At 53.5% G+C, this 25,726-nt stretch overlaps 9 protein-coding genes across 9 annotated transcripts; 4 read left to right on the top strand and 5 right to left on the bottom strand.

The window, feature by feature from the left end:
- Positions 1-784: 784 nt before the first annotated feature.
- CABS01_10080 (transmembrane amino acid transporter) lies at positions 785-2,415 on the top strand (the record flags this gene model as incomplete). Its single annotated transcript, XM_060543436.1, has 5 exons — positions 785-925; positions 979-1,240; positions 1,302-1,493; positions 1,550-1,941; positions 1,993-2,415. The coding sequence occupies 5 exons, from the start codon at positions 785-787 to the stop codon at positions 2,413-2,415; spliced, it is 1,410 nt and encodes a 469-aa protein (XP_060399617.1).
- Positions 2,416-4,715: 2,300 nt separating this feature from the next.
- Positions 4,716-5,910, top strand: CABS01_10079 (uncharacterized protein; the record flags this gene model as incomplete). The annotated part of the gene is made up of 2 exons (XM_060543435.1): positions 4,716-5,343; positions 5,411-5,910. 2 exons carry the CDS (start codon positions 4,716-4,718, stop codon positions 5,908-5,910), a joined length of 1,128 nt encoding a protein of 375 aa, XP_060399616.1.
- Positions 5,911-6,274: 364 nt separating this feature from the next.
- On the bottom strand, positions 6,275-6,982 carry CABS01_10078 (uncharacterized protein; the record flags this gene model as incomplete). The annotated part of the gene is made up of 1 exon (XM_060543434.1): positions 6,275-6,982. The coding sequence occupies one exon, from the start codon at positions 6,980-6,982 to the stop codon at positions 6,275-6,277; it is 708 nt and encodes a 235-aa protein (XP_060399615.1).
- A 1,932-nt stretch (positions 6,983-8,914) lies between these two features.
- CABS01_10077 (uncharacterized protein) lies at positions 8,915-9,526 on the top strand (the record flags this gene model as incomplete). The annotated part of the gene is made up of 2 exons (XM_060543433.1): positions 8,915-9,396; positions 9,466-9,526. 2 exons carry the CDS (start codon positions 8,915-8,917, stop codon positions 9,524-9,526), a joined length of 543 nt encoding a protein of 180 aa, XP_060399614.1.
- A 1,344-nt stretch (positions 9,527-10,870) lies between these two features.
- Positions 10,871-11,224, top strand: CABS01_10076 (uncharacterized protein; the record flags this gene model as incomplete). The annotated part of the gene is made up of 1 exon (XM_060543432.1): positions 10,871-11,224. The coding sequence occupies one exon, from the start codon at positions 10,871-10,873 to the stop codon at positions 11,222-11,224; it is 354 nt and encodes a 117-aa protein (XP_060399613.1).
- A 306-nt stretch (positions 11,225-11,530) lies between these two features.
- Positions 11,531-14,296, bottom strand: CABS01_10075 (uncharacterized protein; the record flags this gene model as incomplete). Its single annotated transcript, XM_060543431.1, has 1 exon — positions 11,531-14,296. One exon carries the CDS (start codon positions 14,294-14,296, stop codon positions 11,531-11,533), a length of 2,766 nt encoding a protein of 921 aa, XP_060399612.1.
- Positions 14,297-16,864: 2,568 nt separating this feature from the next.
- CABS01_10074 (uncharacterized protein) lies at positions 16,865-19,263 on the bottom strand (the record flags this gene model as incomplete). The annotated part of the gene is made up of 5 exons (XM_060543430.1): positions 16,865-18,725; positions 18,781-18,882; positions 18,941-19,056; positions 19,114-19,146; positions 19,222-19,263. The coding sequence occupies 5 exons, from the start codon at positions 19,261-19,263 to the stop codon at positions 16,865-16,867; spliced, it is 2,154 nt and encodes a 717-aa protein (XP_060399611.1).
- Positions 19,264-20,291: 1,028 nt separating this feature from the next.
- Positions 20,292-21,589, bottom strand: CABS01_10073 (uncharacterized protein; the record flags this gene model as incomplete). Its single annotated transcript, XM_060543429.1, has 3 exons — positions 20,292-21,240; positions 21,309-21,436; positions 21,494-21,589. The coding sequence occupies 3 exons, from the start codon at positions 21,587-21,589 to the stop codon at positions 20,292-20,294; spliced, it is 1,173 nt and encodes a 390-aa protein (XP_060399610.1).
- Positions 21,590-22,527: 938 nt separating this feature from the next.
- CABS01_10072 (beta-galactosidase) lies at positions 22,528-25,257 on the bottom strand (the record flags this gene model as incomplete). Its single annotated transcript, XM_060543428.1, has 1 exon — positions 22,528-25,257. One exon carries the CDS (start codon positions 25,255-25,257, stop codon positions 22,528-22,530), a length of 2,730 nt encoding a protein of 909 aa, XP_060399609.1.
- Between the last annotated feature and the right edge of the window lie 469 nt (positions 25,258-25,726).

Here is a 25,726-nt window from a genome sequence, read left to right as displayed (position 1 = left end):
AGATCCACGGGCAACTCTCATAAACACGCTGGATCTGACCCACGATTTCAGACAGGTAGTCATTACTTTCCTGTGCCACATTCACAGGGTCTTGAAGAGAAGCAGCTAGCAACCAAGATTGTATGCCGTCGATATAAATAGCTCCCACAACCGGAGATCCATTTATTGACAGAAGATATCTTCATCTGCTGTCTAATCCAAAGAGGAAGGCCATGACGAGAACGGAGCCTGATTGGTGATTGTTCCCATTTATGGCTCCACTTCCCCAGACAACCCTTTGCGGGATCTAAGACGGAATAAATGATAGATGTTATCCGCGATGGACCCAATTCTCCGCAGGCAAGAAGCTATCCTGGAGCTCTGAATTCGGATTCGTGGAGTTACTGAATCCCCTCAACTCCTACTTGAGCGTCCGGCAGAGAAGTTGGGGCGTAAATCTTCAAAGATGGCATTCTACTGCCCAGTCAGTGCCCATATAATCTCGCCAAGGCTCGGACTTACACACTCCGATACCGGCGCACTTGCGAGAAGGGATTTTCACTTGACTCCATTGAAATTTAATAAAGGAATGTGTCAATCGAAAGAAGCGACCCCGCGAGGTGGGGAGAATTTTCATCTCTCCGGAAAAATGCTCGGCAGCTTGCAAGATGATCTGGGGAATTTTCATCAAGTATAATAATATGCTCATTCTGCCGTTCCCTTCCTAGCCTCTTCCAATTGTTGACCCCGTTCCCGCCGATTCGACCCATCTTTTGAGAGTGAGTGCTTGCTTACAGGCACCGCCATGTCGGACACAAGAGAAATCAAGGATAGCTCGCTGGGTGAGGCGCCGTCGAACACAGGCAAGGTTGTTGCCGCAGACAACGCGATTGCCCACGATGCCGTCTTTGGTGAGATTACGGAAGATGGCCCCAACTACCGCAGTGTTTGTAACTCCTTTTCGGTGATTTTAAAGTTGTAGGAATTGACTGGCATTAGGTCGGATGGCTGGGTACTTCCGTCTTAATGATGAAAACTCAGATGGGTCTCGGCGTTCTATCCATCCCCTCTATCCTCGACACCATGGGGATAATTCCAGGAGTCATTCTTGTCTGCGTAATTAGCGGCATCACTACCTGGTCCGACTTCATTGTCGGTACTTTCAAGCTCCGCCATCCCGAAGTCTACGGCGTTGATGATGCAGGAGAGTTGATGTTTGGCTGGATTGGCCGTGAAATTTTCGGTGCCGGTTTTTGCCTCTGTGAGTGCTCTGTAACAGGCGATCAGTATCAACATCAATTCACTAATCTTTACTTCCATAGTCTTTACCTTCACCTCAGGCTCCGCTATGCTGAGTATCTCTATCGCTTTGAATGCTCTTTCTATGCACGCGACCTGTACCGCCGTCTTTGTCGCAGTTGCAGCGATTATTGGATTCGGCTTTTCTAGTATACGGACGCTGGGACGAATCAGTTGGCTGGCATGGGTTGGTGTTACGAGTATCATCGTTGCCGGTAAGTCTAGGCTCTTAGCCCCTACCTAAACCTGCAGCATCTAATAGCTTCGCTAGTTCTCACTGTGACCATTGCTGTTGGCCTACAGGATAGGCCTGCCGCAGCACCAAAAGATCTCCCTTGGAAGTCGGATTTCAAGCTCGTAGGCTCGCCCACTTTCACAGAGGCCATCGCTGCCATCTCTGCACTCGTTTTCTCGTACGCAGGCACGCCAGCGTTCTTCTCCATTGTAGCTGAGATGCGCGAGCCCAAGCATTATACCCGAGCTCTCATTCTCTGCCAATCTGTTGTCACGCTCGTCTACGTGGCTGTAGGTGCCGTTGTCTACTACTACTGTGGATCATACGTTTCTTCGCCCGCTCTCGGCTCTGCTGGGCCCAGCGTCAAAAAAGTCGCTTATGGACTCGGTCTTCCTGGTCTTGTTGTCTCGGCCGCTGTCTTGCTCCATGTGAGTGTCTTGATTTCACAGAAGCTTGAATCTGCGCTAACCACATTGTAGTTACCGAGCAAGCACGTATTCGTTCGAATTCTGAGAGGATCAAGGCACCTGACAGCAAACACCTTTACCCACTGGGCGACCTGGATTGGCTGTACCTTCACTGTGGCTTTGGTGGCCTATTTGGTTGCTAGCGGTATTCCGGTATTCAACAGTCTTATCTCTCTCATCGGTGCGCTTCTCGGCACACTGATCTGCTTCCAACCGATGGGCTGCATGTGGTTCTACGACAACTGGACGAAAGGAAAACAGAACCCTACCATAAGATGGTACGCTATGTGTGTTTGGGCTGCTTTTGTTGTGGTTTCGGGAACGTTCTTGATGGTCGCTGGGACTTACAGTTCCATCATGGGAATTATCAATGACTACAACGGCCCAAACCGGTCCTCTGCTTGGTCATGCGCAGACAACTCGAACTCTGTATGATTTTATGGGTAAAGAATCCGAGCAATAATTAGTGGCATGTTATACCACCAGAAGAAACAGGTTGCATTTGATTCTGCATATGTGTACTTTCACTGAAACTGCTCCGCGGCGTTGAAGTGAGCTATGTGTTCTGCATAATCTCTTTATCTCGACTTCGGAAGTTATTAGAAGAGAGATAGAGCCCCCGAGACCCACCAGCTGGCTTGGAATACCCCGGCCAGACGATGGAGCCTTCCGATCTCCGATCTCTGTTACTATCTATTTCTCCACTTCTCGGGAAGACTTTCTAGTTTGGATTTCCACGTTAGGGCAATAGTTACTGGGATCAATGTACCTGGTTGTCCAGAGTAGCTTCTGCTCTTGCGGGCTTAAGCGGGATAGACCACAGTCAATACCAAAGTCTACTTATGTATTTACTAGAGTAGGCAGGGTAAGGTGCATGTAAGGTAAAATTACAAAGTATCAAGCTTTTAGATAATCACAGAGATGAGGCGTTTGGGATCATAATCATGCGCTCACTTTAAACAGCAATCTTCTGCGTTAGGGACCAAACAGGTTGATGTAGTCTGGTGACCGGAGGCGAAAGCAGGCCTCGTGCTTGCTTAACATTTAAAGTCTCAGAGCATCGGCGTTGCAGGGCAGAAGAGATTCCGAAACCGTGGTGGCATCTGAGTTTTGTCAATCTTGGTTCCTGGCATTGATAATGTCGTCGCATCGCGGAACGCGGGACCTGTCGGCCCCCGGGGAATGACTGTGAGTGCGGTGCAGTTCTCGCGCGGTTGGAATCTGTCCCGCCCTGAGATCGGGTAATCACACCTCCGGCTTGTCAGTTTTCTGAAAGTAGAAAGGTATTCGAACTGTCTCTAAATGATACTTTCCATCTAAGCGTGAGTTGTACATGAGTATTTATGATGCCTCAGTAAGGCTGGGTGCATAAGAAGGCAGAGACATGGGGATCTCGATATGATTCGCTCACGCGCCAGACACAGAATCAGAATGACATGTCGCCCGTAGGGAGAGTGGGATGCCGGAATGTCTCGGCACACAAAGCCAGCTGACAGGATACGAGATCTGATGTGCAGGGCTAGAATCCTGGACACTTACTACATGTAGCTTTGGTGACCCCCGAGCTCTCTATCAAGCCAAAGATCCAATGACTGTGAATCAAGCCAACCGCCAAGATAAAGGACCGAATACATCGGCAATCCTTATCTACTGATAGACATGTCTATGAACTTATCCTCTGTATATGGTCTTCAACAGTAGTCTTCGTAAATTAAGAGCAGTTGAGAGATCTTAATTCTGCCGGAAATGTAGCCTGTATTAATTAATTCAAGGTGTGTTTTGAGGTGACAAGATTCACTGTCCGCACTAATTTATGCAGCAGAACCCTGATGTTGGTCATGTAGTCGAAACTGCTGCGTAGTTCTCCCAGCTCTATAAATCACCTGTATCCAAGAAACTAACATATGCCAAGTGAGTCTCCGGAAGCTTAGCTGCAACGCATCTACGCAGCAATCATCAGTAAACTTATTAAGCCATTCTTTTAGTATCTATGTGAGCTGGAAAGGGGGGGGGAAGTCACTATCGACTTGAAGTGTCTTATCTCTCTACCCGACAGAGACCTCGCTGACTGAAAGGCTGTCGGCACATTAGTCGGATTGTGGGGTCAACAAAGCGTCCCGCGCCGCGCCGCACAGGGGTGGGATGCCGTGACGGGACTAGGCACTCCGAGACGCGAAGCGCCATTGAGCGTTATCGTGGTGGGTTTGCCCTGCCCGCGCGGGGGCCTCGGGGGCCGGGATGGTGCCGATCGCCCGTATAACATTCGCTCCAAGGACGGTCCTGAAGCCATCAGTTCCGAGCCTAGCCCTTCTGTGAGAGTTCTGTCAACCGAATGGTCTCTGCTTCCACTGGCAGAACATGTCTTTATTCAGTTAGGTTACGAGCACCAACCCCTGGCTTATCCCAGCCCTCAGGACCCTCACTCGATCACCCCTTATTCCCGCCCTCTGCCCAACAGTCATCGACCGACTTCAAAACACTCATTTTCCCCCCGTTGTACGACCTCTGTGACGTGCACGGGCCACAATCTGACCACCTTTGGAACGTCTCTGTGTGGACAAGTCAGACTAGGGCAACCTGGTGATCCCCGAAACTCACGATCAGATTTGGGTTGGTTTGTACCAGTAAGAGCTACTCGCAAAGTTCATCTGGCAAACATACAACAATTCCAACCCGGAAAAAACACGGCAAAAGTCGATGAGCGCTCTCCAGAGTTCCTCCGTGTCATGACGGCAATGGACCAAGATCCCGACCATGAGCCGGCGATCCGGAGTCTTGGCGGCCTGGATGTCATCGATTCCAATGGGGACCTCTACCTCTTTGTAGGAGAAGACGTTGAAGAAAAGCCCAAAAACTACCTTGTGTGCTCCAAAGCGCTTGCGAGAACCTCAACAGTCTTTCGAAAAATGCTCTATGGCGGCTTCGCTGAGTCGCGACCACATCATATGGATGGTGCCCCGCGAGATTGGACTGTGGAACTCCCCGATGACCGGCAAGAGGCTTTGGAAATGCTACTCAATATCTCGCATGGGCGTTTTGAGAACGTTCCCGAACAACTGGAACTCACACGTCTCTATCAGTTTCTTGTGGTCACTGAGAAATATGACGCGACTAGCATCACGCGGCCATGGGCCCGCGGATGGATGGAGGCAGTCAAGACGAGTATGCAGAATCCGCTGCTTCTGGGTGTTGCCTATGAACTCGGAGACGCCCAAATGTTCAACAACATGGCGATGAAGATTGCTACTGAGTGTTTAGTTGACGACGATGGAGACTTAGTGTTCGGTTATAGCGGAGCGAACCGTGAAACTTACTCATACAAGCTTTGCAACATCGAATATCTTTTCCCATCTGGCTTTGTCGGTACGTGTTCCGATAAGTTCCTGGTTTTGAGAGACTCCGTAATGAAAACAACTAACTCATGGCCCAGATGATGCTACAACAATACGCAAGACTCTCCTTACCACCATGCTGGAACCCTACGCCAGCCTCTACATGACGCTCAAACACGGAGACCGATGCATGTCATCGCCGCAAGATCCCACAGGTGGCAAACGGTGTGACAGCATTCTACTAGGGTCTCTCATCCGGTCCTTCGCAGCGCAGACAATCGATCTCACAGCCCCGGATCCCGTCGCAGCATACCGCGGGAGCGCCTCGGCGCTTCAGTCAGTTCTGCTCAAGCTCGAGCTGTTCACAGTTCACTCGGGCTTCTCGCATCCGTCCTCCACATCATTCAGCTTCGGACAGACGACACATCCACGGTTCGGCTTCACTTTGAGCGCTTGCGAGCATGTCTTGCAGTCCGGGCTGCGGGAGGGTGTGGAAAGGTCGTTGATGCTCAGGGGGGATATGAGCTTTGTCCAGCCAAAGCACAAGGAATATTTGCAAAAGCAGGCACAAAAGACTGGTCTTTCTAAGCAGCATTAATAATATTTGTGACCAACCCACCTTCAGCATGAGCTGTTTTGGGAGTCTTGTGGCGGCCCCTCGCTTGCCTAGTAGACCAAATTCTTTTCGGCATGCGTGATGACTTTTGTCCCTTTCTCAACTCAGCAATTCACGCTCCAGGCGTATGTCTTATTCCTCTTAACATAAGACGCCTATCATAAACACTTCACGCTATGCTCCGGGACCATCGCGGATTCGCGGGCTCGTGTATTCGCTCTCCTGGCTTCTGCCCATATCACGCGTCCGTTTCACCGATGAATCGGAATCTAAGGCATCTGACCTCTTGCTCTCTCTCCCCTCTCAGTTCAAGCACGCACCGGACCACCTCGTATTTGTCAGTCTCTCATAACTGCAGTGCATCCTCCTGGTCTTTGTTCGTAACAAGAAAAGCGTGCCCATCTACGCAGCCCTTCTCGTAGGCTGACGCATCCACCAAAGCCTTGTACTTTCCGCCCCAAGTTGCGAGACGGCCACCGCGAACCTTTGCAGCTCGATAAACTGGCTCAATACCGAGAAGATTGTTCAGAACAGTAGGGTCCGTAAGGGTACCGTAGAAGAAGTACCAGACTGGGTACTGGTCCTGAGTCGGGAGTAGTCGTTGATCTGATTCGATCTGGGACTCAGAGTTTGGGCGGTGATGGGTCAAGGTGGTCTCGGATCCAAGGGTGGGATGCATCGATGTCGCGGAGAGTTTCTTGTCCGCCTTTGCGTAGCGGATAAATGTGGGTTGAAAGGTTGACTCGATGTCGGACAGGTGACTGAGGAGGATTTTCTTGGTTGCTTCGTCAACCTTGCAAAAAGAGGCGGCAGAGCCGTTGTCGCCTGTGCCGCTGAAACTCAAGGGCAGCATGGAAGAAGCACCGCAGATCATTTGAACGTCCTCGGGGCTGGAGAAAGGACCCGCTAGCTTAAGGAGGTAGATGCTAGACTTCTTCTTCCTCTTGGTCTGAGTGCTTTGCTCGACATGCGATGTCTGGGTTTGCGAAAGGCTGCAAGAATACTCGTAAGACTCCTTGTCGTAGCCCTGAGATTCCTTCTCTGCGCGAACCATGTCCAAGTGGAGTTCGGAGACATGGACTCGTGCAAAGTTGGGTCGATGATCCTGGATCTTCTAGGCGGCACCAGAGTATGTGTAGTCGAAGAGAGACTGCCACCTCTTGATGTCGTCGTAGTCCGGTTCAGTGTTGTCCTATTGTGTCATAGCCATGGACTCAAGCTCGTGAAGAAGGTCCATGTTATCTGCTCGGTTAGTGCCATTTCTCAAGACGGAGTGACTCTGCTGATAAAGGAGTGTAGTGAGGCTTCCGATCAGCGGGACTGTAGGATGCTTGGTGAAGGTTTGCAGCTCCGCATGTGTAAGAATTGGCGAGGATGGCTATCTGATGTATAGAGATTTTTATCGAGTGCTTCGGAAATACCTCTGTTATGTGGGCAGACAGAAAGGTTGATAATGGGCTGCGTAACTTACATGGCTTACACCGTGTACCATGATGGGCAAACCAACACTAGTAGAACCAGCACCCTCTCAACCCTAACCTCTGCCAAGTTTTTACATGTCATTACTAACTTTCTTGAAGAGAAATGACAAAGCCGGTTCGGATATCGTACATAGTACTTACTAAGGTAATTACTCAAGGTAGATATCGTAACTATCGGGACTCCGGTAATGTCGACGTTTTTGATAAGACTGTTCTTGTCTAGCATAGGCATCTGACTGCAATTCGATGATCATGCTTTTTATTCGGTGGCATGATTGCACAACGGATGACATAAAACAATCCTCCATCGATGGCATCGGTCATCTGCCCGTCAATCAAGCTCATCACTACCATGATAGTTTCCAGCAAATGGTCAAGCGCCGCATTGTCCTGCTGACCACCATTTTCTTTCTTGGACTTTACAACTCAACCCCCCTCTCGTTACCCAGTGCACTATGCCTGTGGAATGAAATAAGCGCACCCTAGCATGGAGCAAGCTTGACACGCAGTGCTGTGTGCTTCGACATAAAATCGGTGCCATGCTCGGTTCTCCGGAGGTGTCGAGCATTGTTGATCCATTAATGAAATCAAGAGAGAAGACGCAGGACAACATGAATAAACGCGCTCCTGTTCCGCTTTTCTGAAGTAAATCAGTGGCATCTTGTAACCATTTACGATCGATCCGGCACCGTTTCCCTGGAAATTATTAGCAAGCAGAGCAGCTAAGCCCCCAGTTACTCTCAATACGAGCCTCCAGCCATAACAGTTCTAGAAAAGAAGAAATCATAGAAGGATGATCACTGGGAGTTGGAAACAAACCCCCTGGATCTCTCGTTTTGATTGACGTTAAATGCCTCTCACTACAAGCCCGTAGGTAACGCCCTATCGCTCTGAATGGCAAAAGTTGGTTTGACAAAAGCAAATTCCAGTTAGGCCGGTAACCCACCACCTCGTAACTCCAATTTCCTCTGGCGGGTGGCCTCCCGAGGCTCACTTGCACGAGGCCCGATTCGGCTGGGGAAGCAAGGAGGTCTGAGTGCCAAGAGAAAATCGCTCATACACAAAAGGCCAACACAGGCACGGTCGGATTCGGTGGTGATGGACAACCATTACGTTAAAATTACCTACAAGCTACTGCTTCCCCATGGGAAGCGGGCGCAAAAAGACCCAGATAATCTCAACGTTGTTCCAATCGTCCGCCAAGCCTACGGAATGCACTCGCATCCGAAGGACCTGATCTGGCAACCCGGATATGAATGCACGCAGCAACAGGAAGTTCTTAATCCCTCAACCGAAACATCACATGGCTTTCGAGTCGGTGAGATTGCTTCTGTGCAATGTTGACACGAAACACGGTGCAATCAGTAATACTCATGGATCGTTTGTAGGACTTAAAAACCGCAGGACAGCAGGATTTTTGTTTGTGTCTGCTTGGATTCTGCTCATCCTGATATCCTCCCGCCGTTCAACTTCCTCGTCAATATATTCCTCATGACATCATCCGTATGAGCCCGACAAGCATTCCAGATGCCGCTGTCACAGATGCCTCAGCCACCTGGGTGCCCGAGAAGCAGCCAGGTGCCGTCGCAGCAGCACTCTGTGTCGCTTTCGCACTCCTAGTTGGCCTCGTACTCTACCTCTTCGGATGGAAGAAGATCAGGAAGTTGAGGCATCCTCCGCCGCCTCCGCCGCCTCCATCTCTGCATCTTACAACAGCGGGCAATCACCGCAGTCGACATGATTCCCCTGATGCCTCGACTTTGCGCTCCTATAGCTTGCCCCGGCTACCGAGAAAAGCCCGTATGGCAAAGCTGGCTCGGGGAAAGCTCGAGTCGTTGGCAAAGGTCGCTGAGGCCAAGACGTGTCCTGTTTGCCTGGATGATTTTGTCGCTGGAAGTGTTGTCGGCCAGTTGCCGTGCGGCCATGTCTTCTGTTCGGCCTGCATCGAGCTTTGGCTCCTCAAGCACTCTTACACATGTCCCTTGTGGTAAGTCTCCCTACCTGACACAATACAGCATACGCGACTACTAACCTATTCTATTTGACTCTGGTTCAGCCGCTTCAATCTTGAAGCAGGCGAAGTGCACGCCAAACCACGAGAAAGGGGCGTGCAGTGATGGATCACGAGGCCACATCCAAGGGATGCTAATTCATCCAAGCATGCGACATATATCGGTAATATGGCAAATTACTCCTTCTGAAGCCTCGCAACTGCTGTGGCTGTATTTCATGCTGTAACTGTTGGACTCGTCATCTCATCATTCTCATATGATGCTACGAGGGGCGCCAGGTGCCGATAGGTACTGCATGAGAACGTTTCATGCGACAGTCCTGGAGGCATACTGTCATCGGAGTATCGTCAGTGTTTGCACCTTTACGCAAGTGGGGGATGGAGGTATAACAGTCGACGTAGCTGCAGTCTTTCCTGAAAGCTTTCAATCTAAGCATGACTGCCTGACTTGGTCTGTCAACGTGCCAATCGTGAATGTGGCAGATTTTGAGCACCCAAAGCATGCTCCAAAAAATACACAATCTTGAGCCACATGCTGACGCCCCCCAATGGCCAGCAATGAGACCTTCTGTCCTGAGTGGCGCAGCGCTCCAAGAATCACAAAACGCCCCATGATCACTCTCCTTTTGTCAACAGCTTGAAGCCCCAAAGCAGTACCAATCATTTGAAATACGGAGCATCAGTTTTCAATGAAGTATTGGAATGTAGTTGTCTACAGAGTTCATAGATGACAAAATTGTTAGTATGTACTTGGGAGCGAGAGTGTCTTGGTCTGTCATCGGCTGATTACCAAATGACCCTCGTGACCAAGCTTGCCCATGTGATGATAACTAAACCAGCTGCTTTTCGTTGTGCTACATCAGTCCAGAAGTGATCGATTTGTCACACGTGAAGCCCCCGAAACAGGACTTATCTTGATCGACAGGCGCAATCCATGTCATATGTGAGACTCTTTCCCGACGCTGTGCCACTTTCAACGAGCTGCATCTAGGTACTGTGGCCCGTCACCTGTTGCTCATTATCCCTGGCATGTTTTATGTTTGGAAAATCGATCTCCAGGGGTTCCGGGTGATTGGTTCACCGGGCGACTTGTATTGAGGATTTAAGGATAGAATGCTGCCTTCTTTCTTTTCGACCCATTCCAGAACAGGTGACGGCAACATCCAATAGCCACACGAAACAACCTGAATGAACATCACGACAGTTTGGGATTCAAGAATCTACCTCAACTCCAGCTATATCCACTCACAACTCTTGCTCGGCCTGGCCTATCCTTCCAGCTATTTTTCGTTGACTTGAACGCCTCACCAACTAACAGTTGAGGGAGCCACATGTACGCTTAGATTCATCCCGATGTTGGCATCGTACATTACTTATTCTGACGGTTTCAAGGTTGAGTATCGAAACTGAAGTAGCCAGCCCACTCTTTCGCACGATGGACCACGAGAGCATGTCTGTGATCGTGCCATCACTAGATACCAGAGAAACAATGGACAGCGAGGCCACACTGGTTGCCGTCTCTGAGAGAGTACAGCCAGCCTCGAGAAATGAGCATTATCATCATCATCAATTTAGTTCCAACAGACACACCATTGGGCTGTTCAACTTTGCAAGAATTATGCTCAGGTTGACACTGCTCTGGGCGAATCTACTGCTTCTCCCCCTTTGCGGCTGGAACGCTGCAAGCTCAACGCTTTTTCTTGTCATACGAGGAGTCCCCCTGGGTCGACAAGTGGAAGCATTCCTTCGTTTATCTTATAATATGGCCAAAATGGAATTCAGTACCGCCGGACTAAACAGGTGATGTTGTGTTGGGTGGCAATTCTTGTACAAGTCCAATGGCGAGATGTTGGAACTCGATCACAATGATTGAGACATTCACATTTAAGCGACCAGACACACTGGTCGCTAGGCGGCGCCCGGCACCCTGATTACGTGCAATATCTTGAGGTCAAGTTTGCCAGAACGAAAAAGAATATATACACGAAAAGTTGCGAATAGATACATGTGGTTCGTTGCTTGTAGTTACAGTGTTGGGCAACGTCTGGGTGCCCGGAAAATTATACCAAGAAGAATGTCCCGAGCGATGGGAATGAACGTCTCAAATACTTCACTGAAGGTATTCGCCGACAAGAGCCAAGTCGATAATGGCTGCCAGCCCATATAAGGCAGCATCGTTCGTAGAAATCCACGACGCCTCATCGATTGGCGCCAACACGTCACTGCCGTTGAAGTGCACAGTACTCCAAGGAGCAGTTTGTTTCAACCCATCAGTGTTGAAGAACTCATTCCAAGCACGAGCCGCGAGAGTCGCGTTGTTCGTGCGGTGGGCAGCGTATGCAGTGAGACGAGAGTGACCCTGCTTGAGACTCGTGTTACCGAATCCCTTGCCGTACCGCGCCGTCTGCTCGGCGGCGCTGGCACTGTAGTAGTAGCTGTAGTCGTACCACGCCTGTTCGAAACCTGCAGGGACATCGTCGCCAGCATGCTCAATGAACTCGGCGACGACTTCCATGAGTCCGAAGACGGCAGACAGATGAGACACGGCGACGGTGCCGTTGTTGTTGGGGTCCGCGGGCGGGGGTCCGAGGGTGCCGTCGGCGAGGTTGTAGAGGCCAGAGCCTGTGACGAAGCCGTTCTTGAGCTTGGCGATGCTGGCAGCGGTGTTGGTGAGCTTCGTGCGAGCCTCTTCCCAGCGGGAGCCGCGGCGCTCCCACTCAAGAAGCCATGAGGCAGCAAGCGAGGACCAATCCGTGCCAAGACCAACGGCGACAGAGGAGTTGGGAGTCGGGACCCAGCCGTCAGTGCGGACCTTGCGGTTGGGGTCGAGGACGCCGTAGGTCTTATCCGTGTCGAGGATCTCCTCAATCAGCTCGCCGGTGCGCTCGTCGCCGCCCGTGACGAAGAAGAAGACCTTGCGGTACTGCGGCGTCGAGATACGGGCCTGCTTGGCGCTATCGCCCCAGTGCTGAACGCCGTGGCGGGTTCCAAGACCCTTGTACTTTCCGAGATGGTAGACATCGACTTCGCCGGTGTGGCGAACCTGGGCCTCGGCGAAGCGGAAGACGTCTTCGCGACCGGTACGGAGGAAGTAGTTCCAGAAGAAGAGGTCGGGGGAGAGCTCCGAGTTATCCCAGGCGTAGCCGCCGATATCATAGCGCCACTGGTGCCTGTCCGTGTCGTAGGCGTGGATGAAGTCGCCGTGGTCCCAGAAGCCGTACCACTTGCGCTGCTCGACCTGACCTTCGTAGAATTTGAAGAGAAAGTCGAGGTGCTTCTCGATGTCGGCGGCGAGGCCTGAGGGGGACTCGGCCGGAGGTGCCCAGTAGTTACCAATAGCCTTGGTTTCGGCGAGATATTCGGGTTCGCCGAAGAGGACGGGAGGGTTGTTGGTGTGGTCGGTCAAGTCGGCGAGGAGCGTACGGTTGGGGGTCTGGTCGAAGCCGTAGAGGAAGATTTCGTTGGTTCGGGCGACGCCGTACGGGTTGTTGAAGCCGGGCTCGTAGTCTTCGTACGTGATTTCGAGAGCATCGAGCTGCTCTGCGTAGGTCTCCTGGCCGAGACCGTCGTGGTAGGGGCGGATATCCAGAGCGGGTGCCGAGGGGCTGTAGATCCAGATTGTAATCTCACCCTTGTCCGTGGCGGCGTTGGTGATGTCGATGCCGGTCGGGTAACGCTTCCAGAAGTTGCGCAGGCCAACGGCGAGACCACCCTTGGTGGCACCGCCGAGGTACGCCAGACCGCCCGAGCGAGTGCCGCCGGGGATGTTGACCCAACTCTGACCAGCCTTGGTGCGCTTCTTCAACGTGAAGCCATCAGGAGAGAGCTGGGTCAAGCTGAAGTCGCTCCAAGTAGGGATCCACTTGAGTCTGGTTGTGACTCTCTGGTCCCATGTAGCAGGATCGGCGAGCTCCACGCCCTCGAATTGATCGTTGCGGATGTCGACGCCGGGGTCTCTGCGGAGACCGGTGATGCCCTGCACGGCTTCACTCAGGAGACCTCCGTCGATGCCGGAAATTCTGACGTGACGGTTGTACTGTTCCTCGCCCTCGAGGGGAACCTCGAAGCGGATGCCAAGTCCAGAGATGAAGTCTTCCTCGGCGTTGCCATCGTAGATGACAGTGTGTACGATGCGAACGGCCTCGGAGTTGTGGTAGAGGTAAAAGCGGAGGATGAAGGGAAGCCAGTCTTCGTGGCTACCGTCGCCGGAGTGCTTGCCACGGACGGTGACGAGGGCACGAGCAGTGTTGTCCTTGCTGACAGTGACCTTTTCGATGTTGCTCTCGAAGTTGAAGTAGTTTATGGCAGATTGGCCCTTCAACTCCGCCTGGTCCTCCACGCCGGACTGAGAGTGCAGCACCAGCTTTCCGTTCTGGCCGATAGTCTTGCCAGATGCAGTCTTAATCTCGCCAACGACGACATTACCCGATTTGGGGAACGTGATGGCAAGTTTGCCAGTATCGACACTAACGGCATCAGATGAGTCGGTGACGGCCAGGCCGCTAGACTGCTGCCGTCTGGCACGAGAGAAGCGCGTCGTCGAGTTGGACGACGGAGATGCGCTGACTGTGTACTCGTCCAGGATCGTGTCGGATTCGGGGATCGCGTGGCCGGTCCATTTGATGGAGCCGTCAGACCAGTATGCCGTCACCCAGGTCTGCAGCAAACCGCCGCCTGAGAGGGAGAACTCGGTCGAGTTGGGGAAGTACTTGCTGCGGGCCCAGGGCAGGCCGAATGTCGTACCGGCGGTGTAAGAGGGAGTGCTGCCGAGCCATTTGACGGTGGCGCTATCGCTGGTGCTGTTGTCGAAGCGTTGCGCGCTGGCCGGGCCCATGAGGCCAGCGAGGGCAACGAGACCAAGAGCGAGCCGAGACATTCTTGGAAGAACAAAGAGTGAGGAACTCAAGACGTCTGACCGTGCACCGTTACAACAGCTGCGAAAAGAAAGGCGGCGACGGTGATGCTCTAATAAGAGCCCAAGACATCTTCGGTGCAACGGAAAGCAAAAGCAATTCTCATCAAGTCGACCGCGCGATCCGCCGAGTCTTGGCTCGCAGCACAGCCTGTGGATGGCATCATCCGACGCGATGATCTTGAGTCGTGGGAGTGGACGGATGAATGCCTTCAGACTTGGCCCGACGCGATCTCAGCGCGCATGATGCCATCCGTTCGCTCCATCTTTCTCGGGGAGTCGCCCGCAATCGAGGGGGATGCTACGCTGCTGGTGGCCGCTAGATCTGCAGGTTAGATGAGGCCAAGGGAGTCCCCTCTTTCTCTTGACTTGGGTCGCGGAGCGTCATACCTGCAAGAGAATAAAAGAGCCATGTGAAGCTCTGTGCCGATCTAGCTTCAAAGAGCTGCAAAATGGAAGGGGAAGCTCTCAACTTCGGTGCAATTGCACCGATGGCGGAGGAAAGGAACCGGGGAAAGGGTCCAACTTTGAGGTGTCCAGGGGCACTTTGTCACCTCCCAGACGGGGCAATTGGGCCGGGATGCAGGTCCCGCACATGTTCCACCGAGAGACCGAAGAATTCCAAGACTTTTGCCCAAGGATTTCCAACTGCGATCCAATGGGGAAGAGCCGAGAAGGATGCGGGGTAAACAGCTTCTGGTGCTTGATGGTGAACGAGGTTGAAGAAGCGAGATTAGACTTTTGGATATGCATATTCGTAAGGTGATGAATGCAGGGGAAGCTCGTTGTGGGAGGAAGCTAAGGTTATTGAGCTTTATTGCAACCTCGAGCACGCAATATTGTCATCTCATGTCGAATGGAGTAATTGGGGCCGCTGTCAACGTTTGCTAGAGCATATTCCCCTTCGCATTCGCAGCAACGAATGACTAACCAAGCCGCAGCAAGATTCGCGACCTGACGGTTACAGGGACATGGACGCAGGAACGTACCAGACTGCCGGAAAGAGACATGGGGCCGGAATGCCACCGAAATCATCATAAATTGCGCGGAGGCTGCACGAAGTTTCGTGATGTAGGCTTGTATCTAGCTCGTTAGATCCATCTCTTGAGACCACTTCTTATCAAAGACGAAATGTTCAATTTCGAAGAGGTGATCAGGTTCTGCAGCTGTGAAAGAAGTTCATCACCTCATCTCCATCACATGCCTCCTCCACGGCCTCTGCTACATCGGTCGCAGCACAGGCGGTTTAAGTCAAATCACGACATGTAGAACCATGTTGTCGATATTTGAAGACAGCTTCCAGATCAATGATAGCTGTTCCATTGTCATTAATTCATGTTCACCGAAGCCCGGCCACCAAGACTCGCTGCATGTAGCCAACTAACCATGCACTGCCGTCACGGTCGGTTTGACCCGCCCGCCCATGCCGCGCCTTCGGCTTTCGGGATGACACCTTGATCTTTGCAGGGTAAGGCAAGGATACGATGATAAGAAATCGCGTCTTTATACCCTAGACCAATGGACAGTGATTTAAATATGGCGGACCGCTCGGAGCTGGCCTAGTCACACAGGAGCGAGGCGAATCGCGGCTGATTTTCGAGGTTTACATGCGCCTTGAAGTTGTACATCAAATCTATCAAGACGATTATAACCTACCACATGTTTTGCTTGAGGTGAAGAAAGGTAGATCTAGCCGGGATATTGGACCGAGAAACGAGGTCTTCGAGGCACATGTGCAAGAAGCTATTCTTGAGCCCAGGTGAGAACTACGAGACCTATCCGATGGTCGATTATCAAAAGTTCTCCAATCTCCCGCATTCTTCATATGCATTGCGTTCTCCCCTGAATAGACTCTGGTCCGTTGTCCACGACGTTGTATACCCAGGACAAAAGTCAATGGGTGGTATTGGGTACCAAAATGAATAGGCATAGACCAAGTCATAGCTACGTTAGTTCCGCAAACGACATATCGACAAGTATAGAGACCTTAAACCTAAAAGTGATTTGCAGCAAAGTCAGAGATCTGAAAAGCGCGTTGTCGAGGGAGAAACTTGGTTCCTCGCTGGCTTTCAGCTTGCTACCTTCAAGACAAGCTTTGGCACTACAAGTTGTCAACAACATTGGTTTCGTGGTGTAGTTGGTTATCACGTCAGTCTAACACACTGAAGGTCTCCGGTTCAAGTCCGGGCGAAATCATTTCCTTTTGCTTTTCGACGCAATTCATTTCACGATGCCAATTCTATCATTTTTGATGTTTTTGGAGCAATTCCAGATGTCGTTGAGCAAATTCCTTTCAAAGTTCAGCCACCCGCGATTTAAGCTTTTGACGGTTTTTGTTGGAGTCGAGGCCCGACAAGCCACTTCCGTGCCACACCGGATGCTCACCATTGAAGAAAAGGGTAATCTTTTAGCTATTACTTTCATATTGCTGATTCAACTACCTTAACTAGGTACTAAGGTTCCGATGCAATCAATCCGCGCTCGTAGTTTTCCAAACATGACAGATCCCTGTGATTCTCACGTCTCTCGGCCTCATGCCGTCGTCTTCTTTGCATCATCGCCGCCATCGGCCATCTCCAGCTGGCCGGTCGCAGCCGCTGCTTGTGCGACCTCGCTGCCAGCTGCCTCAGCTTCTGTGGCCGACCGACTCTCAACCTGTCCATCACCAGCGACCTCCGCTTCAGGCTTCTTGTCGCTATCGTTCTTAACAGTCTCTTTCGATTCAGCAGCCGGCGCCTGAGACGACGCCGACTTTCTGAAGATGTTTACGCTTGGCAGCGACCAGCCCTTCTTCTTGCTGTCGTCAGCGGCGGGCTCGGCAGGTTGAGACTCGAGTTGGCCAGCAGCCGCTGCCGCTTGAGCAGTCTCGTTGCCGACAGCGTCACTTGCAAGCTCTTGATCTTCCTTCTTGTTGTCGGCGACGGCCGTCTCTGGCTTTGCAACATCTCCCGTCTTGGCGACATCCCCGACGGCTTCGTTCGCCTTCTCGGTCTCTGGCTTCTCCCCGTCAGCCGGCACTTGCGAGGGCGTTGCCTTTCTGAAAATGTTGACACTCGGCAGCGATGCCTGGCCCAAGGATGAGACCGAGGTGGGAACCTTGGGCATATTCGGCATGTTGGGCATGTTCGGCATATTGGGCATACCTGGCATACTGGGCATACCAGGAAGCCATCCCTTGACGCCTGTACCTGTTGACTGCGCGATGCGGAAGAGATGCTGCATGTACGTCCGCTTCTCCTCGTTAGTCATGTTCTCCGGGTTGATATCGCCCACCAAGTCTCCCTCACCGTCGGCGGGGAGTGGCACGAGCGAAGCAGCGGCGGCGATGTCAATCGGTGACTCGTCGGGTATTCCATCATCCGTCGACTTTGACGCTTCCTTCTCGTTGAAATTTTTGTCAATCTTGTCGTCCGAGTTTTCTGCTGGTGCTTCGGTGTTCGAAATAGCTTTCTCCAATGTTTCCTCAACCTCGGCATCCTCCGCAACCTCCTCGGGCGGCGTCTCGCGGAACTTGGCATCATCGACAACAGGCTCCTCGCTCTTGAACCACTCAATCACCAAGTCGGCCGCATTCTCTGTCATCTTCTCGTACCCCTTGTGCTTCGCAGGCTGGAACATGGCCATATGCGCTGCCACCTCGTCGTCAACCTCTGGCAGAACCTGTCGCGAGAAGAGCGATGAAGCAGGATGACTCTCCTCCGGTACGGCGCAGAACGTCCGCTCGGGGACAAAGTAGCCACCCTGCCAGTACCCGTTCTCGCCCAGCGACGCATAAAAGTCGTGAATGCCGACACCCTTGAGCGCACCCATCCGCTCGAGGCGGCGGTTGAGTTCTTTCTGCTTCATGAGCGCGCCAACGAAAGTGAAGTGATCCGAGAGCCAGGCAAAGGATTGGCCGACGTTGCCGCGGTTGATATACGCCAGCCCCTGGCCGAGAGCATCGACGCTCTGCTGGTACCCTTCCTTGACGGAGTTCTTGTTGAGGCCCTTGAGGCTCTTCATGATGGCCTCGCGGTTGACATAGGCGGCGACGCCGCCGGCAGCGATGGCGCCCACAGTGCCTGTCCTCACGGCGACGAGCTGCCATGTCTTCCAACCTGGGTTTCGGGTGGCCGTAGTCGTCACGGCAGAAGTTGCGGCGCGGCGGGTTCCTAGGCGGGCGAGGGTGGAGGGCGCGGCGGCCGAGAGAGCCGTCATGACGTTAAAGACGCTGCTGACTTTTTGGTAGTTTGAGAAGCCGCCATAGACGAACATGGAGCGGGCGAGGCCGTTGTAGGGGGTGTCGAAGGTGAGGATTCCCTGGATGAGGGGGAAGATTGGATCATCTTCTGACGGGTTAGACTGCGCCCGCTCGTTGATGGCTAGGAAGAGCGAATCTGCGGCGACAAATCCTCTAAGGTGTGTTAGGCTTGGATCACTTCACCGTGCAGATTTGCGAGACTGCCTACCCCATAGAATGAGCGACGAGAACGACTCCGACTTCTCTGTCCTTGGGTGGCCAAGGTTTCTCGACGCTGGCCTTTCTTACATCCATGACCCTCTCCTTCAGCCTACATGTTGTTAGGATGCTTCAGGGTAATGACTACTACGAGTGGTAAGTAGACTGACCATGCGAGAAACGCCTCGGTGGCCTGCGCCAGCTCGCCTTTTGTCTCATACTGAGGGTACACGATGGACTCGACGCGATGGTCTGGGAGTTGCTTGGTGACTGATCGCTTCAGGTCCTACATCGCAAGCATCAGTATAGAAGAAATGGGCGCGTGGTGCCGAAGGAGTCTCACATCTGGAAAATCGTGAAATGTGTCTTCGTTCCCCTTGTGAAATTTGTACTTGTTAGCTGCTTGCTGTGCCGGCGCATCGATGGCTTGCTATTGTTGTTGACTACTCACTTTGAAGCCATGGATGAAACACAGAAGCAGTGTCCGAGGCATGATGGTTCTGGTGATGGACTACCTTGTCTAGATACGGTGGCAGGAATTCATGAGAGAATTAGGTGCTTCGAATAGGTGGAATCCGACGACAAAGTAGTAGAATAATGCTAGGTATTTCGTAGGATAAGGGTATCATGAAGGAGAACACATTCGTAGCAGCCCAGAAAGACAGCCGGTGCTCAAGGAGTAATATCCCGCATCTTCCCTCCCCCTCCATCCCTCCTTCTGCATTTCTCTTCCTCTCTTACACCACCAAGGCAGATGAATGAACCAACCAGACACTCCATGCAGAGCAGTGACGATTGACTGAGCGGTTCGTGCATGTGCAACTGCCTTCCCTCCAGTTCAATTTGTTCCAGGTTTTTCCCAGCCACACCTTCTCCGCTGTGAAGCTGCGAAAGTTGCGTGGGCGCGTGGCGAGTGCGTCGCTGCTGTGAGCCAATGGCACATGCCGCAACTTCGGCCAAGACGTCACCGACGACGTCATGTTGCCGCACCTCGAACTTTTGGCGTCGGGGCCTCTCATCTCACTCTTCACTCACAGCTCACTCACACACTCACTTACACTCTGTGCCTCTCTCTCAGCCACTCACTCACGGTTTACTCACTCACTTCACCCTCTCAGCTTGGGTCTGGGCCCTTTCTCACCCACATCAACCCTTCCATCCCAGTCCATGTCAACACCCAGACTGTCAAATCAAAATCCTGTGATAGATACTCACCTGCCATTTTCCGTAAGGTGCGGCACGTCACAACAAAAGTCAAATAGACGAGCCCGATGCAGATCTGTAGAACCGGGTGACCCCCAGGTGGGATTGACTGGTCCTCCTCCACGTGCGATCCAAGATCTACAGCTCACGATCGCATCGATGCATGAACCCCCGGTCTGTCAAGTTGAAGGATTTCCAAGATTCGCTCGCATGGAATCTTTTGCATTTGATGGGTTCCAAAAATCTGGTTCTGATATGATCCACCCCTATGACCTACAATCTCAAATCCCATCACTGCCGTCCCACAACCACCATCCCTCACTTCGCTGCCGTGGTCTTGTTGTTCAAGTACCCAAACGATAACGTGGGATCAAACTTCCCAATGACCGTCTCGTTCGCCGCAGAGCCATAATCCCACACAGTATAGAAGTTCCTCAACAACGGCGTCCCAATCAACACGAACCCAGACTGCGCGCCATCCTCAAACGGAGGCCAGCACGCGTCATCCCGGTACGCAAACCCCGGTCGCGCCAACTGGTCGCCCGGGATCTCAATCGTCTGCGGGTACCGGTAGTCACCGAAAGTAAACTTGAACGACCACGACGAGTTGAACTCGCTGCAGAGCGGGATGTGCTCGCCCTTGAGGATCTTTGTGTAGTTCATCCCGATGGACTCGTACACGGCCAGGTTCTGCTTCGTCGGGAGGGTAATGGACCCCGCGCCCGTGTCGAAAACGACACGCGCCTGGTCGAAATCCGTCTCCGTCTCAATGACGCTGCCGTTGCTCGTCGTCCTAGTGCCGTTGACCTTGAGGATCGTAGACCGCCAGACATCATAGGTGCCGTCAACCCTAGTGATGGGAATCGTAACGAGGTCGCCCTCGACGTACTCATCCTCGCGAGAGCCGCCGATCGTCAGGACGCCATCGCCGGGCACGCCGCTCGTGTTCTTAGCCTCGGTGCCGTAGTAGATTCCAAACTTTGCCGCGTCGAGGCGGTTCTCAGCCATGAGGGTCTCGACGACGGTGTTGGCACCGCCGTCGATGATGGAACTGAAGCCGAGGCCCATGAAGCCGTCGGCGGCCAGCGCCGCCCAGTTGCTCTCGTTTGCGGCGATGAAGGACTGGTCCCAGGTGAAGTTGCCGACAGTCCATTTCTCGGCGACCGTGGGGCCGGCGACGTCGCCTCCGAGGTAGGGGATCACGGCGCTTTCGCCCGTGTAGTGGCCGCTGGTTGAGGCGTTGATGCTGTAGCCCGTCCGATCGTATCTGCCAATCTATGTATTAGTGACCCTGAAGGATGATCTTGCTCAGGGGATTTGGTTCGAGAGACGCACCCGCTACCGTTGTTGCAGTTTCCCTTGGCGAGGCACTGGCTGTCGGTCGCCCACGAAGAGGAGCTTCCCGTATCGAAGAGGAGACGGAATGTCTTGGCCGGCGTTCCGATACCGAACTCGACAACTTTCTATGATGCATGTGTTACTACGTATTCTCGTTATCAAAGGCTGTAGATGGAACTTACGTAGCCATTGTCGACAATAATGCCCAGATCAAGCACAGCCGCAGTCGCAACTGACGCGACCGCCGCCGCCGAGAACAAACGAGTGACGGGCGACATGGTATTAATGATCTCAAAACTGACGTATCCAAACGATTGACAGGATGTATAGCGAGAAAGAGGATCAACAGATCAGATGAACGGGCCGGCGGGATGGGCATGCCATCTTTAACAGTAGAGCTTATTTACTTAATGTGCCCATCGTCCTGCATTATGGCGATCATATGCAACCTCGTAAAGGGCGGATGCTGCAGGGAGTCTCAGTGGGGAAGGTCAATCTCGACAATGCCGGGTTTCCCTCCACAATCAAGTTGTCAACCCGTCCCACGCCCATCTCTGTGCCGGACAAGTCGACAACCCGCTCGCCGTGGGGCGACCTGCTGCTATTTTCGTTCATTTGGTCGTGTTGCTCCGCCTTCCGCCGTTAATCTAGTTCCCCGGCGCCGTTGAACGGGGCGGCGTGGCTGCGAGCAGTTGACCTATTGTATCCGTATTGTAGAGGCCGAGGTGTGCTGAAAGTACGAGGAGATCGGCAGCTGAGCCGAATACAGCGAGACACTTGTTAGAGTCTTTACCTGCTCCGTATCTTCGATTCCCATCTTCATGTCCTTCTTCAGCCCTACCTCTGCTGGTCAACCGCCTGACGTTAGTTGGGGGGCTGATCCGAGAGACTCCTGACTCGAAGCCATAGTTCATCCCGTTTGTGCACGACCTAAATTAGGTAGGTAATTCCGCTTGTATGCGTTCTATGGCAGCCCCTGTCATGCGTCTGCTCACTCTGTTAAACTTTACAGCCCATTTATTTGGCTCTTCCCAGGTCCAACGCCCCGAGTAAGGCAATTCATCAGCGAGTGCGAGTGCAACCTACCAAACTCTCGGTACACGATGATCACTGATTGAATGTCTCTGAGGCTGTGCGGCTTCTTAACGTTCTTTGAATGAGATTCCCTTCACCTAGTCTGGTATTAGACCTTTATGTACACCAAACTTGAACATCTTCACAGTGTCTTCACAACAACCTCAACCCCCTCAAGACCCGCACCGGAAGCCGTGACGGTGATATCTCCAGCAACACCCTCCTCAGACCTCACAATAGCCAACACAAGACCGCTGTACGCCTTGCGGACCAACGACGGGAACGCAACCAAGTCCGCCGGGTCACCGTTGTCAGTCGCAACAATCTCACCAGGGCCGCTCACGGAAAAGGTAATCTCATCGTCCGCGAACCTCACCACATCGCCATTCGCATCCAACACCTCGACAGTAACAAACGACAAGTCCACGCCGTCGGCCTTGATCGTCGTACGGTCCGCAGACCCGCGAAGCTTCGCCGACGCCCCGACCGTTCGCACCGTCGTCTCGGCCCACTCCGCGCCGTCTTTATACGTCGCGACCCGGATCTCACCGGGCTCATACACGACATCGTCCCATCGGAACCGGTACGTCAGCTCCGCGCGCGTCTGCCTACCCTGCGAGACCCCGTTTACAAACAACTCGGCCTCGTCCGCCGACGTGAAAACATGTACGGGGGTGACCTCGCCGACGCGGTCCTCAGGCCAGTTCCAGTGCGGCAGCACATGCGCAAACTTGACATCAGGCCTCCAGCGCGCCTGGTACAGGAAGAAGCGGTCCTTCTTGAAGCCCGCGAGGTCGATGATGCCCGAGTAGGAACTGCGCGCCGTGTAGTAAGGCGTCGGCTCGCCGAGGTAATCCCAGCCCGTCCAGACGAACTCGCCCGCGACGAAGGGGTGCGTGTCTTGCGCCTTGAAGACCTTGTCGGGCGAGGAACCAAAGTTGGCAGAATAGAGCTCGTACGCGCTGACCTGCTGCGAGGTGGAGTTTCCTCCGGAGGTGTCGTTGACGGGGGCGCCCGTGTCGCCCGTGACGGGGAACATGTAGGTCCCGCGCGTGCTCAGCGCCGAGGCCGTCTCGCTGCTGAGGATCATCTTGTCCGGGAAGGCCTCGTGGAAGTCGGCGTATAAGGGGTGTGTCCTCACGCCCGGTAGGAAGGAGTAGTTTGGTGTGTCGCGGATGCCTTCGCCCTGGTAGTTTAGGCTGAGGACGTCCATGGCCGTGGGGAAGGACATGTTTGGCTTGGCAAAGTTCATGGACGCGGTAGATGGTCGGGTGGGATCTTCCTCGCCCACGATGCCGTGCAGCTCGAGCGCGGGGACGGTGCCAGGGTCGCCAATCTGCTGCTCCGAAACCTCGTTGCCGAAACTCCACATGATGACGGAGGCGTGGTTGCGATCGCGGCGCATCATTGCGCGCAGGTCTGCCTCGTGCCAGTCCTCGAAGATGAGGTGGAAGTCGTTCGCGGTCTTGTTGCGGTACCACGAGTCAAATACCTCATCCATGACCAGGAACCCGCGACTGTCTGTCAATTCGAGCAGTTCGGGCGCGGGAGGGTTGTGAGACATGCGAATGGCGTTGCAGCCGAGTTCCTCGAGGACCTCGAGCTGGCGCTCGGCGGCACGGGTGTTGAAGGCTGCGCCGATGGCGCCGAGGTCGTGGTGGTTGTTCACGCCCTGGATGAGGACGTGTTCGCCGTTGACGAGGAGGCCGCGGTTCGCGTCGTAGGTTACGGTGCGGATGCCGAAGCGAGTTTCGTAGGTATCGACGACGGCGCCGGCGACGGTGACTGTCGTGACGGCGACGTAGCGGTTCGGTTTCTGGGTCGGTGGTGGGCCCCAGAGAAGGGGGGATGTGACGGTCGTTGAGCCATTGACTTGTGCTTTGCTGCCAGCCGTGACAGAGGTTGATGAGCTGGAGAACTCGGCTACCTTGGCTCCCGGCTTGTCTGTCGAAGCGTCGAGGAGGTGGATTTCGGTGGAGACTTCGACATCCTGGTCGGAATCGCCCTTGTTCTCGACATCAACTACCAAATCCACGGTAGCAGACTCGGAGGAGACGTCCTTTGTGACGATGTAGGTTCCCCATTGCGCGACGTGGACCGGGCTGACCTTTGTCAACCACACGTTGCGGTAGATGCCACCTCCAGGGTACCAACGTGCCGAGTCTGGAGGGTTGTCCAGTCGGATGGCGAGAACGTTGTCTTGTCCAGTCTTGAGGTGCGCCGTGAGATCGAGGCGGAACGAGTTGTACGGATAAGGCCAGCCACCGATCAGGTAGCCATTGAGCCACACCATCGCGTAGGACATGGCTCCATCCACATCGAGGAAGATGGACTTGCCCTCATCCTCAGGGGTGACCGTCAATGATCGACGGTACCAACCCACGCCATGCACAGGCAAGCGGCCCATTCCACCACCAATGATGGGATTCTCCTCGGTATAGAACGGGCCTGCGATAGCCCAATCGTGAGGCAGATTGACACTCTCCCACGAAGCGTCGTCAAAGCTCGCTGATGCATACGAGACATTGCGCGAGGGCTCGCTACCGGGGCGCTCGTAGTGCTTAGCCGGGTCGTTGATGAAGTCGTTGGCAGACGGCAGGATCCACGGCTTGAGCGCAAAGGTGTCGGTCAAGTTCACGAGGTCCGGGCGCTGATCGTAGATGAGGCCGTCCGGGTTGAACTCTGAGCGCCAGAAGCGCCATCCCTTGTTGATGCTCACGCGCTCGCGTCCGCCAATGGTCGGCGTGGACGAGTTCTGTCGCGGCTGGATGGTGAGGGCATTCGCGGGGCTGAGGATGAGCAGCAGCAGGCTCAAGAGAGTCAGCCCGAAGGCTCGCGTCGGCAACGAGGACCGTCGTGAAGTCGTCATCATCTTGAGAGGTGATTTTGAAGTGACTGTGACCTTACGATACGACCATGACGCGCCTTACCTTGGAGTCTTATATGGCGGGTCATGATGTGGTCTTCAACGTTTGTATCCCATCGGCCAAGCTAGGAAACTTTTCCTTGACGTATTTCCGCCCCATTATTCGGCGACGGATTCCTAAAAGACTCCACGAAGAGACCGCGAAACCCTCGCACCGGTCCATCGTCCCTCGGCTTTCCTTGACTATTGTTGATGGGGAATCACCGAACCATGGGGTCCAATTTCGGGTGAAAAGCCTCCAGGGCCTCCGCACCCCGCGTTTCTCCGCACGGTAGTACGACGGTACAGGGGTTCGGGGCGCTCATCGACGGCAATTCCACGATGCATTTAGCCTGAATTTCTGCTTGGATGTGGTCATTGGGCCGCCTGTGACCGCTAGGAGGGGGCCGAGGGGGAATATTCCTTGGAGTTGGCT

This window comes from Colletotrichum abscissum, assembly GCF_030869225.1.
Source record: "Colletotrichum abscissum strain IMI 504890 chromosome Unknown Scaffold_25.1, whole genome shotgun sequence".
Taxonomy (NCBI): domain Eukaryota; kingdom Fungi; phylum Ascomycota; class Sordariomycetes; order Glomerellales; family Glomerellaceae; genus Colletotrichum; species Colletotrichum abscissum.
The sequence above is the reverse complement of the archived record's forward strand: the minus strand, read 5'-3'. Positions and strand labels throughout refer to the sequence as shown.